General features: G+C 35.7%; 1 protein-coding gene and 1 pseudogene across 1 annotated transcript; both read left to right on the top strand.

The window, feature by feature from the left end:
* The first annotated feature begins 40 nt into the window (after positions 1–40).
* LOC141828247 (uncharacterized) lies at positions 41–14,960 on the top strand. Its single transcript, XM_074715646.1, has 13 exons — positions 41–248; positions 850–1,843; positions 1,920–1,959; positions 7,347–7,399; positions 8,049–8,094; positions 10,102–10,194; positions 12,285–12,407; positions 12,468–12,507; positions 12,582–12,660; positions 13,793–13,859; positions 14,008–14,058; positions 14,176–14,268; positions 14,489–14,960. Exons 2-13 carry the CDS (start codon positions 864–866, stop codon positions 14,591–14,593), a joined length of 1,770 nt encoding a protein of 589 aa, XP_074571747.1. The 5' UTR covers positions 41–248; positions 850–863; the 3' UTR covers positions 14,594–14,960.
* Positions 14,961–16,612: 1,652 nt separating this feature from the next.
* On the top strand, positions 16,613–19,707 carry LOC141826808 (transketolase, chloroplastic-like; annotated as a pseudogene).
* The last annotated feature ends 1,318 nt before the right edge of the window (positions 19,708–21,025 follow it).

Here is a 21,025-nt window from a genome sequence, read left to right as displayed (position 1 = left end):
CTCCCGTCCGTTTCCTGATTCGAGTTTTGCGTTAGTCTCCCTTCCCTTTCTCTTCCTTTGCGAAGCCTAGGGTTTTGGAGCGAATCGAAGCGCTTCCTCGCCATTGGAGTTCCTCCGACGCTTCTGTTGACCGCAGGCGCACGTTCTCCCTAAATATCGCTTCTGTGTCGCCGAAGAATCGGCGGTGCGGTCTGCGTCTCACGCCGACGTCTCCAGACTACCTTGCTCCTCCATTCTGTTTCCTCCAGGTTTGATCCGTCGCATCAATGAATTGGTCATGTTGCAATTTTGAATGATTTGAGGATGCGTTATTTATCTGTTCATTATGTTACAGAACAAAGTTGTTTTTTGCGTAGGCCCTTTCGTGGTTATTGAAAAAATCAAGTTGATAGGGTTGGATTCTTGTGATCGTTTGAGCCGGAGATGTTATATGTTGTGGATTCAGTTTGAACATTATTTCCCTTTTCTAAGTTCCTCTCTTTGGAGCATCCAGACTTTATTCTTTCCCAAGAACTAAATTAGTTCTTTTTAGATAATTATAGGTTACATAAAAAACTCGGATTTTGTTATTTTTTCTATTTCTTACAGATTTCGTGGTCGATATATCTTATTGCATTGTAAGTTAACTAGTTATCTTCTGATATGCCTTTATGCCGTCACCAATGACCAAATTGATGGTTACTGGTCGGGAGAATGCAATAAATGAGCTTGCTGCAAGCACAGAATCTAAACTTCATGACCAAGGCTTACCGACTTTGTCGGAGTGGAAAACATGTGGAAAACAGAGCTCTTTGCTGCATGAACAAGCTTATTTTATTGCTAATGCAAAATCTGTTGATGCATCTGCAGAGTTTGATTTGGCTATGGAATCAGATATGGATCGCGATAAGGGCCCCCAGAAGATGTCAAATGGTGCACCCTTGGAGAAGGAAACTGATGACACACTCATGGAGAAGCAAACAGATAATCAAATGGCTGTGACAATGAGTGTTGACTCTGGATCTGTCAATCCATCTTCAGAACACAATTTGACTGAGAAATCAGACAAGGTTAATGGTATGTCCTTGGAGGAGAAACCTAACGGCACCCTTGTGGATGACAAAATTGATGGTACAGTTTTAAAGAATGAAACAGATGAGCAATTCCATGTGCTATCCTCTGACTGCTCCACTGCTATCCATCCATCTGCGGAACATATTTTGGCTGAGAATTCTGAGAAGGCTCATGATACACTGTTTGAGAAGAAAAATGATGGCACACCTTCAGAGAAGGCAATTGATGACACATTCTTAGTCAATCAAAAAGATGGCATTGCCTCTGAATCTTTCCAGGCATCTTTAGAGAACAATTTGGTTACAGAATCAGATAAGATTGGTGACACACCATTGGAGATGCAAACTGGTTGCATGCCATTTGAGATTAAAACTGATCTAATTCCCATAAGAAGACAAACTGATGATGATGCTACTGTGCCTGCTACACCCATGGAGATTGATTCAGCTAAGATAAGTGCTACAGATCTCAAGGCTGTAGAAATGAAAGAGGATGTGGCAGCACTGTCTCAAAATAATACAGGACCAATAGATACTGATATGAAGGGACCTTACCCTAATGATAATGATAGCAAAACACCCTTAAAGGAGGAAATTATGGGAGTAGAGGATTCAATGCCTATAGAAGGTTCCAGTACCTCATTAACCATTGTACCCTACTTTGATGGTGATGAATCTGGTTCTGAAGAAGAACAAGCTGCTTTTGTGAAGGAGTTGGAGGATTTCTACCGGGAAAGGAACATGGAATATAAACCACCGAAGTTTTATGGCGAACTACTAAATTGTCTCAAGTAAATTGAACATCTTTTATTGGTTGTTTCTGTGTTTCTGTGACATTCAAGCTGCAAGCATGTTCTTTTATGGCAGGTTATGGAGAGCAGTTACTAGATTGGGCGGTTATGATCAGGTATGTGCACTACTTTCATCAGTGGGGTTTTCTCCTTGAGCCTCTAGAGCATACTTCTGTTTATGACTTTAAGAGATAAATTTTGTACACAAAAAAGGAGTTACTTTCAGCTTTTTTTCTTAGTTCTTGCACAGATCAGACTGTCATCTTATGTTTTTCTTAGAACTTTTTTTCCTTCATCTTTGGGTAGAATAAGAAATCTGTTTGATAAGCATTCAACAATTGAGTTTATAGAATTTAATTAGTCAATTCTAGAATATATGCATGAAATATATGCCTGAGACTGTCAGACACTCTAGTTGGTATAGCATTAATGTGAATAAGCAAGCAAGCAAACAAAGATATCCTTTGAGGTTTAGTTTCATTCCTAACTGTATTTTTTTTAATCGCACAATGGCATCCGTGCTAGTCCCTGCCTTTTGGGATGGACTACATGGAGCTTATATAAGGATGACAATGGGTATCCTTTTAACCAGGTACCTCTTGATACTTGACTTAAATGAATCGAATTTGGATATTTGTATATCGTGATAAGTCAGGTTTGGATATTGCTACTCTTGGTATTTGTGGGTAAATATGCAGATACTTAGACCAGATTAGTTATTTGTAGGCACCAAAAATTATATAAATACTATGATAATTTTTAAATTGTAAAATAACTTATCTGTACTAATACAATTCTACTAATTTTATTATAATGCACCACCAACAACAAAAAGTCATTCCATTAAAGGTCTTTATTCCTACGCCATTGACTTCGATCTCCTACTATATTCTCATCTATATTCAAATGATCTTATCATTGCTAACGAAGTCTTATTTAGTCTCTTTTTTCCTCTGTTAATGTGCATATTTGTCATATCTTTCATAGTCCAACTAGGGCATTTATTAGATGCCAAATACGTGTTCATACCATCTTAAACGTGTCTCTTAGGCGTAACTCTAACTTCTCTCTAATGTTCTTGTTTTTCATCTTGTTTATCCTTGTATATTTGCACATCTACCTTAACATCTACATCTCTACGACTTTCATCTTTTGCTCATGTGTTCGTTTCATAGCTCGACATTCAGCTCTATATAATATAGCAGATCTAATCGTCATTTTGTAAAACTTTCCTTTAAACTTTAGAGGTACCTTATGATCACAAATAACACCTGACACTCTTCCATATTTTAACTATCCTGTTTGTATTCTATGTAAAATATTTTTATCAACCTTTCTATCTTTTTGCAAAACTGATCCTAAATACTTAGCTTTCAATTATAGATAATTCGTCATCTCTTAGCTTAACAATTACCTTGCTACATTTACTGCTAAATTTAAATTTCATATATTATATTTTTTACTTTACTAAACTTAAAATCTTTTACTTTTAATATTTCTTATCAAGATTCGAGTTTTGCATTTACTCCTTCACATGTTTTATCGACTAAAATAATGTATAGACTTAGAGCTGATCCTCGATATAACTCTATCTTTATAGGAAACACTTTAATTAATCTGCATAGACTCTTCCCTTGTCCATACAACTTTGTATATATCCTTAATTGTTTCAATATATGATATGCTAATACCTTTCTTTTATAGAATTCTTTATTTAATTTTCCTTGGGTCTATGCTATAAGTTTTTTCTAGGTCAATGAATATCATATATAAGTCATGCTTCTTTTCTCAATACTATTCTATCAGTTGTTTGAGAAGATGCATAACTTCCATCGTCGATCTTTTAGTCATGAATCCAAATTATCTTCGGTCACCTTGGTTTCCTTACTATTTTTCTATCACTCTTTCCTAAGCTCAAACATTTGAATTGATGGAATAAACTCAGCAGCTGAAGGGAGAGCTTATGAAAGGTTGTCATACGATAAAGTAGTAGCTTTTCTTTCCCTCTTTGAACCAGTAATTATGTATATATTGAAATTACCGGCCACAACAACATTCAATGTAGCATATTCTTATTATAAAGAACTTGCCCTTGAAATTACCGGTTGCAGCAACATTCAATATAACATATTCTTATTATAAAGAACTTGCCCCTAGGATGACTCATTAGGTTAATGACTCGATAATTAACACAATTTTGTATAACATTGACCATCCATTAATCAAATATTTTCTTCATTTTCAATATCAAAATAACTTCGTAAGTCATTCAATACTCTATTTCCCTAGATACTTTCATACCTCTATTGGAATATCATCCGGTCTAACCGCTTTCCCATTTTGTATCGCATTTAACTCTTGTTCTATATTTGAAGTTTGAAATCTCCAATAAAAATTTAAAATTTTATACTCTTCTTACTTAAGTTTTCTAAGTTAAGTTGGTTATCTAAATTTTTATTAAAAAGTTGATGAAAATATCTTTTTTTATCATTCATTTATTACCTCATCCTTCAGTAGCATACTATTGGATTCATTTTATTTGAGTAAGATCGTTGTTTTTTCTATATCTCGCTTTAGCTATTATATAGATGTCTCTTTCTTCTTCTTTTGTATCAAACTATCGACACAAGTGTTCAAAAGTTTTATTCTTGATTTCACCCACTGTTTTCTTGGCCTCTTTTTTAGTTACTGTATTTTTTTAAAAATTTTTCTTCGTTCTTTCAGGTGTATAATAACTTTGGACTTTTTATTTTTTTGCTACTTTCTCCAATACTTATTCCACCATCAAGATTATTTAGTTGTGTCTGTTCTTTTGACTCACTGAATACCCTCTTGGTTATTGTTTTCAAATTTGATGTTATTTATCCTATGTCATAGTTAAGGTGCCATGTATTTCTCCTAACACTTATGTTCCTACCCTCTCTTTAAATATCCTTTGTTTCTCATCCTTTAATTTTCACCACTTGATTATAAGAACCATGTGCATTTTTTTTTCTCTATTGATACTATGCTTGAGGTGCTTATCTAGCACTACTAACCTATGTTAGGTGGTTAAGTTTTTTTCAAGAATGATATTGCAATCTTTATAAAATTTTTTATCCCTCTTTTTGTCCATAAGAAAGTCAATTCATAATTTATTGTTCCTACTTTTGAATATAACTAGATGTTCTTCTCTCTTTTTGGAAAACATATTAGCTGTTATAAGTTCATATGCTATCGTGAAATCTAATACAACTTTTTCTTTTTTATTTCTTAATCTAAAATCATGACCTTTATGTACCTTATCATATTTCTCATTTCTTAGTCCTACATGCCCATTTAGATCTATTAAAATTATCTCATTTGTAAGAATTTTTTATATTATCTCATTAAATCTTCCCAAAACTTATATTTGGTGGCTTCATTTATCCTATTATATTTGGTGGTGCATATATATGCTAATTATATTAATATTTTTTTCTACCATTATCTTGAGAATTATAATCTTATCTCCCTTCTTAATTACTACTACTACTTTGTCCCTTAACGAACTATTTAGAATAATACTTATTCTATTCTTTGTTTTATTGTTTCTTGTGTCTCATTACTTAAAATTTGATTTCTCTATCATCTTTGCCTTCTTCCCTATCCATTTTGTCCTTTGTAAGCACAAAATATTAATTCTTCTTCTAATTATCTCATCTATTACATCCATTGCTTTGCCGGTGAGCATTCCAATGTTCTATGTTGCAAATCTAAGATAATCGGTATTCCTATACTATCTGTTCTTATCCAACCTAAGGTGTAGATGTCCTTGTTGATACATTATTGTCAGATCCTACAATGTGTTTCTTCAAAAGAACAACCTAGCATGAACACAATAATTTGATGAATCCATACATAATATTTGCCTTGTCTTTGTTTGATACTAGTTGACAACCTAATGCAATAGTTTGTAATGCACAATAGTTTGAGCATTATAATATTAAAAAAGTTAAAATTTAATAGTTTGCCCATTTATAATACTAGTAATTTGGTTAATAAACAAGGTTTATCACCTGTAATTGTTGTTACATACTCATTTATTTAGGTACTCATAAACTACTCACTCATTGTATTGGCAGGTATTGGTACCCAATGGGTATCCTCTTAATTAAAACGTGGGATGGGTATGAATTTTAACATTAGATTTTGGGGAGTATTTAGTGGATCAGATTGCCAATTAATTAAATGTGTATGGGTACTATGGAAAATTACAATACCTAATGCCCTTGCTGAATTTTATGAAAGGCTACACCCTATTAATATTCAGATCAACTTTAATTACTTTTTATTACGGGTTTACCTATTGGGACTTGTTTATTTGTTTGCTTATGGAACTAGGAAAAGAAGATGATCTTTTTGCTCTATATAATCTGTTTTTGTGATCTAGAAAGTTTTGGTGGGATATATCAATACAGTTTAAACATAATTTAAGACAATGAATGATCATTGTATCTTAGCCAAATTGTCAAAAATTTATATAGTTAATAAACATGTTGATGGTACAATTTCAACTGCTTAAATATTACTACTACTAATATAACAAGACATGTGGTTGTTTAATATATATATATATCATGGTTTAAAATCTCGTGTCATATTAGGTAGAACGGATGAAATATTTCATTCTATCTACCAATCGGCACAGTGCCGACACTAATACGCCTTGTGTGAGGCCTCGCGGCCATCGCGGAGGTGTCATATGAGCCCCACCACCACCGCGGAGGCATCACCCGAGCCTTGCGGTTGTTGCAGAGGCTTGTGTGAGCCCCATGCGAGCCTCGTGGTCGTCGCGGAGGCTTCGTGCAAGCCCTGTGGCCGCCACGGAGGCGTCATATGGAGGCCTTGCGCGAGCATCACTCGAGTTTTTTTAATTTAATTTTTTTAGGCAGTTTTTTTTTTCAAATTTATTTTTTAAACTGTTTTTTTAATTTTTTTAATGATTAATTCTTTTCCCTCTTACTTCTTTCTCCTTCCCCATATTTAATTTTTTTATTTAATGATTTTTTATAAAAAAAATTTATTCCTTTTCTCCTTAAATACATAGGAAAAAAATTTCTCTTTAAACTGATTAAAATAAAATAAATGTGAATTTAATATAAACCTATTTGATCTTAATTATTATGTCTAGACTTTAATTAATTTTATCCAATTCTAAATTTTAAAATATTAATTTAACCTAATAGTAAATATTTATAATAATCACATATTTTAATAGATATGATACCGAAACTATATCGTTCCGGTCATAAATAGAAATTCTGATATGGTTCAAAATTTTAAACCATGATATATATACACATTTTGCACCACCTATGCCTTTTTATTTTCCATCTGACTTTATTTTATGTTGACACCTGCTGGTTCATAACATAGAACTTGTAGATTATTAGAACCAACGATTTTTTGAACTAACTCTGTTAAATGCATTAAAGTCTTCATTTGCTAATTTGGTCTGATATAGTTGATCTACTTCTGTCAGGTGACAGCATGTAAGCTTTGGCGTCAAGTTGGAGAGTCTTTCAAACCTCCCAAGTGAGACTTCCTTTACCTTATACATGTATCATTTTTGTTACTTTAAGACAGTTAATGGGTGGATAAGTTAGAAGACATCAACTGATTATCTGTTTGATCTGGAGGACTGATGTTATTGCAAATGAGAAAATCACATTTTTCTAATGTTATCACGTGTAGTAGCTGCCTGTTGTATGTCTAGAAAGTTCTGAAAAGAAAAGCCTTTGAGCATTAGTTAGCGTCGTAGTTTTCCAGTTTCGCCAGTAAAAAATGGAAAATTGAATAAACAGACAGAACATCAATTTCGAAGTATCAGTTAGTTTTTTTTTTCATGATCCTGTTAGCTATGACTTCCCACTTGACTAATATTTTTACCAAAGAAAATGGAACTGAACATTATTTTTAATCATTTTTAATTGTTTTAAACTATTAGTTTAATTTATTTTCATGTAAGGAAATGCTGAAAAGTCAATAGCATAGATGCATTTATCCTCATTTAAATGTCCTTGTTTGTTTGACCTTCGTTTGAGAAAATATGAATGGTGTTATACTAACCCACTAGAACAACAAAGCTACATATTTGTTTAAGTTCTTTGTTGCTGCACTACCTATAAAAGCATTTTTTTTTGTTACGAGATGACAATTCTATATTAATGAATGTCTTATGCAGGACTTGTACAACCATTTCTTGGTCATTTCGAAATTTTTATGAGAAGGTAATTGTATTTGAACTAATGCTTACATCATGTGCGATATTATTTTCTCAACATTTTGTCATCTATTTTGGTATCAGGCTTTCCTACCTAGGGGCTGAGTAATGAGCTTGATGAAGTTGTATGGTTATTTTTCTGGTCTATATTTCAATAGTAGAACCTTTCACTTCAATATGAAATTGATGTAAACTAATGTTTGCGACTTTGGTTTTACAAGTAATTGTTGGCATTAAGCTAGATATTGTATTTTTTTTCTTTTATAATATGACCAGTCAGAGGAAAATATAGGGAAAAGTTGAAAGATTTGCATATGATTTTTACTGAGCAAGAAACTTATGATCATAGTTATTGGAATCAAACAATTCATGATTTGTTCCTTAGATATGATTCATTTCACATATTTTGTACATGTGAATCAGAAGTGAAAAGAACCATGACAAGTAGTAAATTAGAAGAGTAGTAAAAGTTAAATCTAACCAACTGAAAATAAATCTTAACCAATTAGAAATTAAATATCCTAAAATTAAGCAAATATATGATAAAAGAAAGAAAAATTAATGAATTTTATACTATATAATAGAAGTATAATTAAACAAAAAATAAAATCTTAGAGTTGGCAGTAACATATAAAAATACCTTGTCAATTGAAGACATAGAATTACCTAATGAAGTTTAAGTCTTGTTACATTAATAAATAGAATGGCAATAAGTTCGAAAGCAATCGAGAGTGAGTTAGAAGTTATATCTTCTCTAGGTTGATTTCCATTTGATGATTTTTTTTATGTTAAAAGCATTTGATAAGAAAGTCTCATATTGCTCATTTCATTTCAATTCTCAATGAAATGAAATAAATAATATTTGGTTTGAACGGAAATATGAACTTATATATTTTTATTATGAATCAACATCAACTTAGTCTATTTATTATTATTCTACTAAATGGAATATTATATTGTTTTATATCAATCCCTGGTTAGCTTGGTTATAATTGTCCTATATTAATTGATGTACTATTGCAGATATAGTGACATGTGTACTAAATCACATGTTTTATTTCTGAATTATAGGTCGGTAGATGTAATTTTGGCTTAGTAAATATGTGAAATAAGACATTACTCTTATTTCCTTGCTGCATTAGCTTTGATTGATTATCAAGTTTGTAATGCCACTCTAGAGTCAAATTGCACATCTTACTTTGCACTTTGAATCACAATCCTAACTAAATTTTACTTTATTTTTTCTCGTAATTTGGAACATCTTCTCTCGTTTGTATTTTGTGATTCATTCTTCTAATCCTTACTATAATCATAGGAATTTCAACAACTTTCTAATTTGAATACTCTCTTTTCTCTTCTCATTTGATTACCATACAATCTAAAATTTTACATATGCAGTGCTGAGGATGATTAGCAATTTCACTTCACTAAAAATATTATCCTTTTACCAAAAAGATGGAGACCCATGTCCCTTATATAGTACTAAGTTTTTTTTCTCCTGATGACTTTTTTTCTATAATTTAGTATGTGTTTTTCATCATTAATTAAAATACATTTCTTTGTAAAATAAAAAATGGAAATGATAACATTAATTATTTTTGACAGTTGTACGAGAGACTTTGCATTTCACACCTCATGCGAGGTGGCATGGGTTGTGCTAAAAAATTGCTCGACATTGAGTGGTTTGTGATGTAATAATCAGTGTGGAGCAGGGCTGTGCTTACACTGAGTGCTAGATTGCATACCTTGGTTTATATTTCCTGCATACCTAGGTTTATGTTTCCTGCATACCTAGGTTTATATTTCATACCTATGTGGCACTGAAGGATAGAATGATTGTGTTGTATTATTATGTTTTATGTACCATACAATCAATATCAATCATAGAATTCTATCTTGATCTTCAATTGACAGTAATTTTTATTTACTTTATTTTACATGTGTTAGAATGGATCATCTGAGATTTTTTTTTTCTGCATCATCTTTTATTTAAGTGAGTTTTCACCATATGCAGGCGCTCCTTGAGTATGAGAAGCACAAGATCCAAACTGGCGAACTCAAAACTTCTATGATTAATCTTTCCAGTTTTGTCAGCGATGACAATCAGGTACAACCACTTTTGCCTTGTCCGGAAGCAGTGCAATGTGACTGGATAAATTCATCCCTATCTATTCTTTCCAATTTCATACCTGGCCATTCAAAATCATGCTACATTATTATTCCCAATGCATAATCTAGGTCTCCCATGAAGAGCATTGATCTGTGTTGTTCATTAATGCTTGACATTATAAACAACTATTACAAGCCATGACTCCCAACTATTTGGGCTTGCTTAGGTGTCATATCATTTTTTGCCACATACATAGTCAAGAAAACAAGATAGAACTACCTTGATAATGATGATCGATGATTGCCCTTTTTAAGTGTTTCTGCTTTCTTGTTAACAAGATCTTCTAGAAGATTATTATAGAATTTTTGTAACATCATTGATTTACTTAAGTGTTTGAGAATATTCATACTGATAAAAGCTTTGGTTAGAGCTCATTGAAAGGATAATCCATTTGGACTCCTTATTATGGTACTAGTTGTTAATTGTTTGGTTAGAGCTTGAAAGGATAATCTCTAGTGACTGAATTGGCCACTGTATATTGGACAAGGCATGATAATGGTAACCCTCCCCTACATAACTCGACTGGAATATGATTAACAGATAAGAGGACACAAAGATGATAACACAACACTATTATGATAAATAGGTTGACTTGATCCATTAAATAAAAAGAGTTTTTGTTAAAAGAAACTTTAATAACATTTTTCTTTATATAGATTCATGTTTAGTATTATTTCTAATCTTACATCATATAGATTTTTTTAATAAAAATATGAACATATATTATTTTTTATATGATCTTACTTTGACATGCTTTTGTAACACGATTAATATGAAACAAGTTATTGGCTCTTCTATGGAGCATCAATTACCTTTACTTGGAAGTGTAGACAAGAGAAAGAATGGATTGCACGGAAATCAAGATCCTTTCCTTTGTATACACATTGTAAAATCATGGATAGATGAATTAAAAAATCTGTCTGCGGATCAATTTTTTGTCCCTTCGAAATTGGGCGGAACGAACTTTTCTTCCCTTCTTCCTCAAACTCATGGCCTTGGTCTTGCTTGAATCTCTCGCAGCGGCACCACGAGGTCAATTGTGGGGGGCCACGAGTGACCTTGTGGCTGCGAGCTACCTCACTCATTGGATGTGGGATTCCTTTTTTTTGCATTTCCTTTCCTTCTTTTCGTTTCCTTTTCCCTGTAGATTTTTTCCACCTTGGTATCCTTTCCTTGTTCAATCCACACCTTGGAGCAAACAGAAGAATACATATTTTTAAGACAAATCTTAAATAGTTTTTAAAACTAAAGTAACTATATATTGATATCTTTGCTATTAGGTCAAGCATTTGGAATAAGTGGTTAACTAGTCCAATTCAACATGATATCTGAATGAAATCACACATTTGAATCTTAAATCCTTTTAAACTAGTATTTCGTTGGTTTAGTCCACTGGAAACTGTTAACACTATGGATGTATAAACTGATATCATTCTCAATAGTTTTAGCTATTGAGACGAAATCATCCAAAACCAGTTTAACAGGTTCTACTTGAGGACTGTAATGTTGCGTTATCATAGTTGTCATATCTCTATCCCATCAGAATGGCTAATAAATCAAAAGGTTAATTGCTGCATGTGGACTACCTTTTAATTTTATACTAGTCAAAATTTAAAATTACAATAATTATGAACAGAATTGATTGTCGTAAATCGCTAGTTTAAGTGACATGTTCATATAATTCTTTTTCTTCACTTAAACTATTAAATTTATTAATAGAAGTCATTTGTTTTCTTTTTCTCCACTTAAACTATTTCTATTTTATTTACTTCCTTCCAGATAGACACAGCAGTAGTCTTATGCACTACTCTCTGCTCTCTTCTTTGTTGTTGGGAGCTTTCTTAAGCAATGAAATAGTAGTAGCTATATTCTTATATTATTACCGTAAATTGTTCTTAGCCCAGATCTGATTACTTGATGGTATCACTTAGAATACCTAACATTTAAATCAGCATTTTTTTTTGAAAATTACCATGCTTCTCCAGTGATGCTTTAGCCGATGTGATGTTTCTAGTTTCTCCTTATAGGTGGGTGTAAACCAAGCATCAGGTTCTGTTAGAGGTAAACGGGATGCTGCAGCACGAGCAATGCAGGTATGGCATACTGAGCGGCTACTTGAAACTGGGGAGGCTGCGGATCCAATGGCTAAGGTATTCTCTGTCTTTTTTAGGTTTTCCCTCCATGTGCTGACTTGCTCTTTTTCCTTTCAGGACAAGAATTTTACTCCGTTTTCTGCAAAGGATAAACAAGGTTTGTTCCTGTTGCTCACTCTCCTTGAGAAAAGAAGATTCTTTGATTTACTCATCTATCTAGACTTTATTCAGGCAAATTGAAGAAGAGAAAGCCTTCTTCTAGTTTGGAACAGATTGGAAGAGTTGCAAAGACAGATCCTGTTAAGGCACAGTTAAGCTTGTTTTGGAATTGGGTGTTATTTGTTACTTTGTGCTTAACATTGCCAAACCTTATATGTTTGCTGCATTTTATTTTATTTTATTGTTTTATTTTGCATGTTAATGCCTGGTTGGTTAGTTTCAACCATGTTAGAGTGAATTTATGTATTTATTCCTGGTATTCCTGCTTTCCCTTTAATCCTTCAAAATTTTCACATGACATACCAATGTTTTTTTCCGGACAACTTGGATTCAAGTATTTCACTGGTGACCCATCTAAACTGCCTGAAGATCCTTGTAGCGACCTGCTGCAACTCCTCAATGATCTCTATTGAAGTTGTGGCTTATTTAGAATGACACATGGTGTGCATTGTCTCTGTAATACAAGAACTTCTCGTGTAGTCTCCTTTATGTGCAGTTTGCTTTTTCTGTGCATGGTTGGAAGCAGTCTCCTTCTGTTCTTTGTGATCAAAGCCCTCTTGTCGTGTCTCTCTTTTGCATGCAAAAAAATCACCTCTGGCGTCATCAGCCAACACCCTTGATGTTGTTTCTTCTGCTTCCTGTTCATACTTTAGTTCAAAGCAATCCCCTTCTTCCTCTTTCTCTTGACAAAGATCTGTTTCGCTGCTCTTGACAAAATCTTGCTCAGAGGGCTATTCTCATGGTTGACTGTACTCGAGAAAACTTAAAAGACTTTGAAATGTAAAGAAGATTCACATAACTTAAGAAAAAATATATATCTGAGTTGCTTTGTTTAAATAAAAAAAGTTTCCTGATTTCAAAGAGGATTAGAACAAACAAGCTTTTGGGGGAATGATCCTATGTGCTTCTCTAGCATGTTAATGATGAATTCAACCATGGTTGAGTTACTTGGATTAGTTTGGACTCCATGCCATCATTGAACAGGTGTATTGTGATCACAAAATCCGTGTTTTGTCAATTAGTACGTTTGATTTTGTCTTAACTGTTTGAGTTTGATAGAGTCAGTGGTCTAATTTTAATTGATTTGCAATTGAAAGTTCTTATAGGAGTTTATCCATTCTGGACTAACATAATAGGACTTGATTTGCTTGCATCAGAGTCATCCTATTAAGGAATCTTATTTCTCTGCTCAGAAGATTACATGTTGCGTTTTCTTTATGCAGAGGAGATGTAGTGGTTGCTGATGTAGGTGCTCCTGCTGACTGGGTGAAGATAAATGTACGAAGAAATGTAAGTTCATGCTGTGTAATTGTTTGCTTGTCTTTATCATCAGTTTTATTGGATCTTTTCTCGCACGTAGAGATAGTCGAATCAACTAACAATGGCTTATAAGTAGCCATTTTGATGCACTCTTTGTTGCCAATTTTGGTTTTCGCAGAACGAGTTCTTTGAAGTCTACGCACTAGTTCCTGGACTTTTGCGTGAAGAGGTACAGGCTGCCATTCTTCTCATCATTCTTCCTCAGCCTTCTTTTTGAGATTCCTGATTTGAAATCCTTAGTGTTTTGTTTGATCGGTCATTTTTCTTTTTGTTTCGGTGTGTATAGGTTCAAGTTCAGTCAGATCCTGCAGGTCGTTTGATTATATCCGGTGAGCCAGAGCATCCTGATAATCCCTGGGGTGTGACCCCCTTTAAAAAGGTGGGTATGAATAAGTTCTATGCTTTTTCTGTTTTCGTCTAACCTTTGATACTGTCAACCCTGCTGCTAGATTTGTGTTTTTAGTTTCGGTCATGCCCTAATTTTATGTTTCTTCCCCAATATCTTATAGACAGTATGATTAAATTCAAATCCGTGCCTAATGATTTAGTGAGCAATCGACAATTTCTATGGACAATGATCTATATTCTATGCCTGATAGGTAATAACACTGCCTACTCGAATCGACCCGTATCAAACATCTGCTGTAGTCACCTTGCACGGCCAGCTATTTGTTCGCGCGCCCATCGACCTCTCAGATGCTTGAAGCTCAAGATGTCGCCGTCCTCTCCGGTCGCCTTAATGTAACTGTCTTATATGAAAGAAACTGGGCTGCTTACTACAGGTTTCACATTTGTTCATATTCTCCGGTCATCTAAATCAGTCTAATGATGAGAAATCTTCTGCTATCCGAACTGACGAAAGGGTTGCATTTGGAGTGTCCTGGAGCTCCAGTTTGGTTCGTAGGTTGCAGGTGAAGAGTGAAGATTTTGCCTTTTGTGTCACTCCTCTAACGTAGATGTAGTAATGTAGTTATGATTATCATTGCGTTGCTGTATTCATCGTCAGATGTCTTATTTGTGATTGCCATTGCAGAAGATTATTGGTCCTTGAGTCCAGCTCTATTTCCCTCATGTTCTTCCTAGTTTGTGTTAACCTAATCTATTGGCTCTGTTGCATGTATTTAGTGGTGCTATTTTGGTGATCTAGTCGCATCAGGATCCATACATCATAAAAAAATCTCATTGGATTAAATATTTAAATCTGTAAAAAAATAATTACCAATATGTTTTATTGTGATTACATGGAGTCAGCTAGCTACTCAGCATAATAACGCTAGCATCAGTTGAGGATTTTTTTTTTAAATTTAAAATCAATAGGTAAAAATTAAAAAAAAATAGAATTGTTAAAAGAGTATTTTTTATTTATTATTAAAATAGTATGTTATATATATATTTTTATCTTTGATATGGTAATAATCATAGGATCATAATTATTATAATATAATTATTTTATATTATAATATTATATTATCATAATTGTTATAATATAAATATTTTAATTTTGATCATTATTAATAATATTATATTATTAAATAGTTTATTTTTTATTATTTTATGGTAGTAATTATGAAATTATATTAATTGTATATAATTATATATATAATTGTTAATTGTATTCCATAATTACTATATTTTCATAAAAATAAAAAAGATTAACACGGGATAAAGTACTATTTTAATAATAAATAAAAAATAAATATTCTTTTAATGATTTCATTACGATCTCATAAATAAAAAACCTTAATGTTGATGTTTTTTCTCTTTCTACCTTAATGAAAATAAATAAATATGGAGCCTTATTAGTTTTTTTTTTCCCTTCTATAGGGTCTAATTCAACTATTATTTAAACATGCATTATGTCAGTAGCACTGAATTTTATTAATAATTTAGACCAATATATATAATTGCTATTCTGGGTGACGCCACTGTGCGTGACCCGTGAGCGCCCCGTTCATCGTTGTCCGGTCACCGCCGGCCGCCATCCCGGACTCATTGGAAGCGCAACTCGACGGCTCACACACCGGCATCGGATTCCGGCCGGATTGGGTCGGAATCCGGTCGGAATTTCGGCCGAAACAGAGTAGACGGTTCTGGTGGCGATTTCATCGGAATCCGGCAGGATTCCGGCCGAATCAGGGCCGGACTCCGGCCACCTCCGGACCGCCTGCGAGTTGCGGTTCCAACGGGCCCGGTCCGACGGCTGGCGGTGGTCGGACGGCGATGAACGGGCGGCGGGAAGCGGCGAAGGTCCGAGAAAAAATACTATGCAATCGGACGGCTCGGATCGGACGATCGGACGGACGGACGGCTTGGATGGAGGCGCTCACGGGGGCGCGCAGGAAGCTGTCACTCAGGATAGCAAATTTGTATATATATATCTTATATGATGTCATCCGGATGTAATCACAGCCATCCATCAGCTTCAAGCTTCATGCTTGAGTAGAGTATATACTTTGGAAAGAAATTAGAATCTAAGTAAAACATTAACAGAAAAGTCCAAATAAAACTAGAAATTACTCTCAGACAGCAAGTCAATGTCGATAAAACAAGCAGGCTCTGCCAAACCAACAGGAGGCAGTCATCCCCTACCCTCTTCCGACGGTCCAGATTCCATATTTCCTTCGATCCAACGGCTCACAACCCGTCTCCCTCGTCCATTGGACTACTTGCCGTCCTTATATTCCCTCCAATCTCTTCTTCCTCCTCACGTTCCAATCCAAATCTCAAAGCGGAGCAACCGAAGCAGAAGAGAGAGCGAGTGCCATGGCCGCTTCCTCCTCCGTGAACGCCGCCCGCGCTCTCGCCGGCCTCGCCGTCTCCAGACACGGCTCCCCCTCCGCTGCGGCCCATGCCGACCGCCTCGCCCTCCCCGCCGGAGGCTTCGCCTTCAGCTCCCTCTCCGGCCGCTCCCTTGCTTCCTCCCTGCGATTTATCCGCCAGGCGCAGCCCGCAGCTCGCCGAGCGGCGGCAGCGGCGCCGATCAGGGCCGCCGCGGTCGAGACACTCCAGGCGACGGCCACCGAGGCCCTCGTCGAGAAGTCAATCAACACCATACGGTTCCTCTCCATCGACGCCGTCGAGAAGGCGAACTCCGGGCACCCGGGCCTCCCCATGGGGTGCGCGCCCATGGGTCATATCTTATACGACGAGGTCATGAGGTACAACCCCAAGAATCCCTACTGGTTCAACCGTGATCGCTTTGTGCTCTCCGCCGGCCATGGATGCATGCTCCAATACTCCTTGCTCCATCTTGCTGGCTACGATAGTGTCCAGGTCTGCCATTTGATGCCTTCTTAAAATTTTCTTCAAGATTATGTATTGTTAACTTTGCCATTGCATCATCTAGACTGTGCACATGAATCATTTTAGGTGATATTGTGTTGGATCCCCAAAAAATGCATTTTGACCTTGCTAATTTGGTTTTAGACCGAAGATCTCCAACAATTCCGGCAATGGGGAAGCAGATCTCCTGGCCATCCTGAGAATTTCGAAACACCTGGCATTGAAGTCACTACTGGTTCGTTACCAAAGAGAGTGTTTGTTCACTTAAAACGTCGATGTCTGTTATTGTTTAGGATACTGATTGGTTTTTCCATGACCTAATTCAGGGCCACTAGGTCAGGGTATTGCAAATGGCGTCGGCTTGGCACTTGCTGAGCGACATCTAGCTGCCCGTTTCAACAAGCCTGACAATGAGATCGTTGATCATTACACGTAAATTCACTTTGTATTCTGCACAAAGCTATTGTTCTCGCAAACCGGTTTCACGAATTCGACTGACCAGTCTATGATGTTTCAGATATGTTATACTCGGAGATGGTTGTCAGATGGAGGGCATTTCAAATGAAGCATGCTCACTTGCTGGGCATTGGGGTCTAGGAAAACTCATTGCATTCTACGACGATAATCACATTTCCATTGATGGTGACACAGAGATTGCCTTTACGGAAGATGTTAGTGCTCGTTTTGAGGCTCTTGGATGGCATACCATCTGGGTGAAGAATGGTAACACTGGCTATGATGAGATTCGTGCTGCCATTAAGGAAGCAAAGGCAGTTACAGACAAGCCCACACTCATCAAGGTTCGGTTAATTTGCTTCTTTTTGCTGAGCATTAGGGATGTGGCTGAATGTTTGTGATTGTTGTTGATTGCCTTAGAGTGTTGGCAACTGTTGAACCCCTTGCAGGTCACCACTACCATCGGATATGGATCACCAAACAAGGCGAACTCATACAGCGTACATGGAAGTGCATTAGGCGCGAAAGAAGTTGAGGCGACTAGACAGAATCTCGGATGGCCATATGAACCTTTCCATGTACCTGAAGATGTCAAGAAGTGAGCAGATACTACAGGTCAAATGTACACATGCTAATTTTCACATAATCTGCTCATTTGCTTATCGTTCAGGCATTGGAGCCGCCATGTCCCTGAAGGTGCGCCACTCTTGAAGCTGAGTGGAATGCAAAGTTTGCAGAGTATGAGAAGAAGTACCCGGACGATGCAGCGGAGCTCAAATCTATTGCATCAGGAGAACTACCTGCTGGTTGGGAGCAAGCTCTTCCGGTAATGCTACATTAGTTGCTCCATTAGCAATACGATTACATTAACCTTAATTACTTTGCTTCACCAGACGTATACCACTGAAAGTCCAGCAGATGCCACCAGAAACTTATCTCAACAGAACTTGAATGCACTAGCAAAAGTGCTACCTGGCCTTCTTGGCGGTAGCGCTGATCTTGCATCTTCGAACATGACATTGCTTAAGATGTTTGGTGACTTCCAAAAGGGAACCCCCGAGGAGCGCAATGTTCGGTTTGGTGTTAGGGAACATGGGATGGGGGCTATCTGCAATGGCATTGCCTTGCACAGCCCTGGCCTTCTTCCATATTGTGCCACCTTTTTCGTTTTCACCGACTACATGAGGGCTGCCATTAGGATCTCAGCTTTGTGCGAGGCAGGAGTGATCTATGTGATGACACACGATTCCATTGGTCTCGGTGAGGATGGTCCGACCCATCAGCCAGTTGAACATCTGATAAGCTTCCGAGCAATGCCCAACATTCTCATGCTCAGACCTGCTGATGGAAATGAAACTGCTGGTGCCTACAAGGTTGCGGTGCTCAACCGAAAAAGGCCATCAATACTTGCTCTCTCGCGACAAAAGCTTCCTCAGCTAGCAGGGACATCAATTGAAGGGGTCGAGAAGGGTGGATATATCATTTCAGATAATTCCTCTGGTGATAAACCAGAGCTGATTTTGATCGGCACTGGTTCTGAACTGGAAATTGCAGCAAAGGCTGCCGAGGAACTGCGAAAGGAGGGCAAAGCAGTGCGTGTGGTATCTCTTGTTTCCTGGGAGCTGTTCGAAGAGCAGACAGATGAATACAAGGAAAGTGTTTTCCCTGCTGCCGTCACGGCCAGGATTAGCATTGAAGCAGGTGCAACACTTGGATGGGAGAAGTATGTCGGGATCAAAGGCAAGGCAATTGGGATCGACAGGTTCGGGGCAAGTGCTCCTGCTGGGAAAATTTACAAGGAGCTTGGCCTCACAGCCGAGAATGTCATTGCTGCAGCCAAATCTCTGTAAAGCTGAACTTGTTCTAAGTCTCTCTCCCTCTGGTTCACAGGGAGGAATTAGGTTTATGATCCATCCCTGCTAGTTTGAGGCTAACTTGAGGTACTACATTACAATCTGCTCGATATATATAATTGATCTCTGCCTTGCCTTTTTGGCCCCCTAATAAGATTGCCAAAATGTTGTTCAGTATTTCATTCTCATATTTGAAGAAATGAATTTTCTTGGTTTATGCTAGCAAATGAGCTTCCTTGCCGATACTAATATTCTTTCAGATCATTCCTCTGGGTTGGATTGTCCTTGATGAATATCATGTGAAACCACTTGGATGTGTCTTCCTCTTTTGCTGTGTCTTCCTGTTTTGCTTTGCTTTGTTTGTATGTTCTTGAGTGGTTTGTTTTTGTTTTCTTTAGCATGAAGATACACACATGGCTTAAGATTTGGATTAGGTTTTGTTTTGTCCACTCAAGATGGTTGGATGGAATTAACTTATTTTCTATGGCTAGGAAGGCCCTATCCTCTCATCCCTTAATATATATATATATAGATACATCTACAATATTTGAATCACTTGTGATGCTGGATCATCTATTAAGATCCATTGGCGTTTTTTGAATTTACTTTGGTGGTTAGTAGAAATTTTTTATTTTCCTCTGGGATTTGGTGCAATGGTAAGAGGTGAGATAAATTCTCTTGCAATGAGGGTTTGTTTCTCACATAAAATATTTATATGTTTGTGGTGTTCGAATTACTTGTGATGTGGAGCCATCCGTTATGATCCATTTGTGATTTTCGAATTTATCCTGATGGTCTATAAAAAATTTTCATGAAATCAAGTCGATCATTTTTAAAATTAATCGATTTGAATTTGAAGACCTAGGTACTTGTATTTTAAAAAAAATTATGATCCTCTTATATGTTTTTTAAAAGTGTTTTACTATTATATTATACTCGTAGGATAAGTTATACCTAGATTATAAAATATAAATAAATAAATAAAAGTATAAATTGGCTGTATCCAAGTTAGTAGATCTATTCATGTAATATTTACAGTTTTAAAATTTTTAAATATTAAAACTTATAATAGATACTATTTATAATGCTTAAATTAATAATTAATAATTATATTTTAATTTGGACGATTGGACTAGACGTAAGCGGATCTTGTGTCGGGCATCCAATTTAAGATTAAATGGGTAGGAGATTTTTTTAGTTTAAATGAGGAAAATTATAGTAAAAAATGGAATCTGCTATCCAACAGTTTCATATAATCGATTTTATAATTATTTATAAAGAAGTAAATCAAAAAATTATAGTTGATTATTATGAAAGAGGGTATTATCTCGATTTCATTGAAATTCGGCTATTGTCCACTGCTTACTATCCGCTACAAGATAAATTACTTGAAGACCAAGTCCGATCCAATTAACAAGGATAAAAATGTAAATAAACTATGCGGATTTTGATTTTTTTTTTATAGTTAAGGGGTAAGTAGTCAACTACATGTTTTTCATATTTTTTATTTTTATAAATTTAAAATTTTAAAAATATTTTTTTAAT

The sequence above is a fragment of the Curcuma longa genome, chromosome 4 (assembly GCF_044706935.1).
Source record: "Curcuma longa cultivar G26 ecotype Majalengka, Jawa Barat chromosome 4, ITB_CL_G26_1.1, whole genome shotgun sequence".
In the NCBI taxonomy this organism is placed as follows: Eukaryota; Viridiplantae; Streptophyta; class Magnoliopsida; order Zingiberales; family Zingiberaceae; genus Curcuma; species Curcuma longa.
Note: the sequence above shows the minus strand (reverse complement) of the source record. Positions and strands in the feature narration are given on the sequence as shown.

Coding starts and splice junctions, on each gene's coding strand:
- LOC141828247 (XM_074715646.1), top strand. CDS start 864: ATGGAATCAGATATGGATCGCGATAAGGGCCCCCAGAAGATGTCAAAT. Junction 1,960..7,346: donor GATTGGGCGGTTATGATCAG/GTATGTGCACTA, acceptor TACTTCTGTCAG/GTGACAGCATGTAAGCTTTG. Junction 13,860..14,007: donor AGATAAATGTACGAAGAAAT/GTAAGTTCATGC, acceptor TGGTTTTCGCAG/AACGAGTTCTTTGAAGTCTA.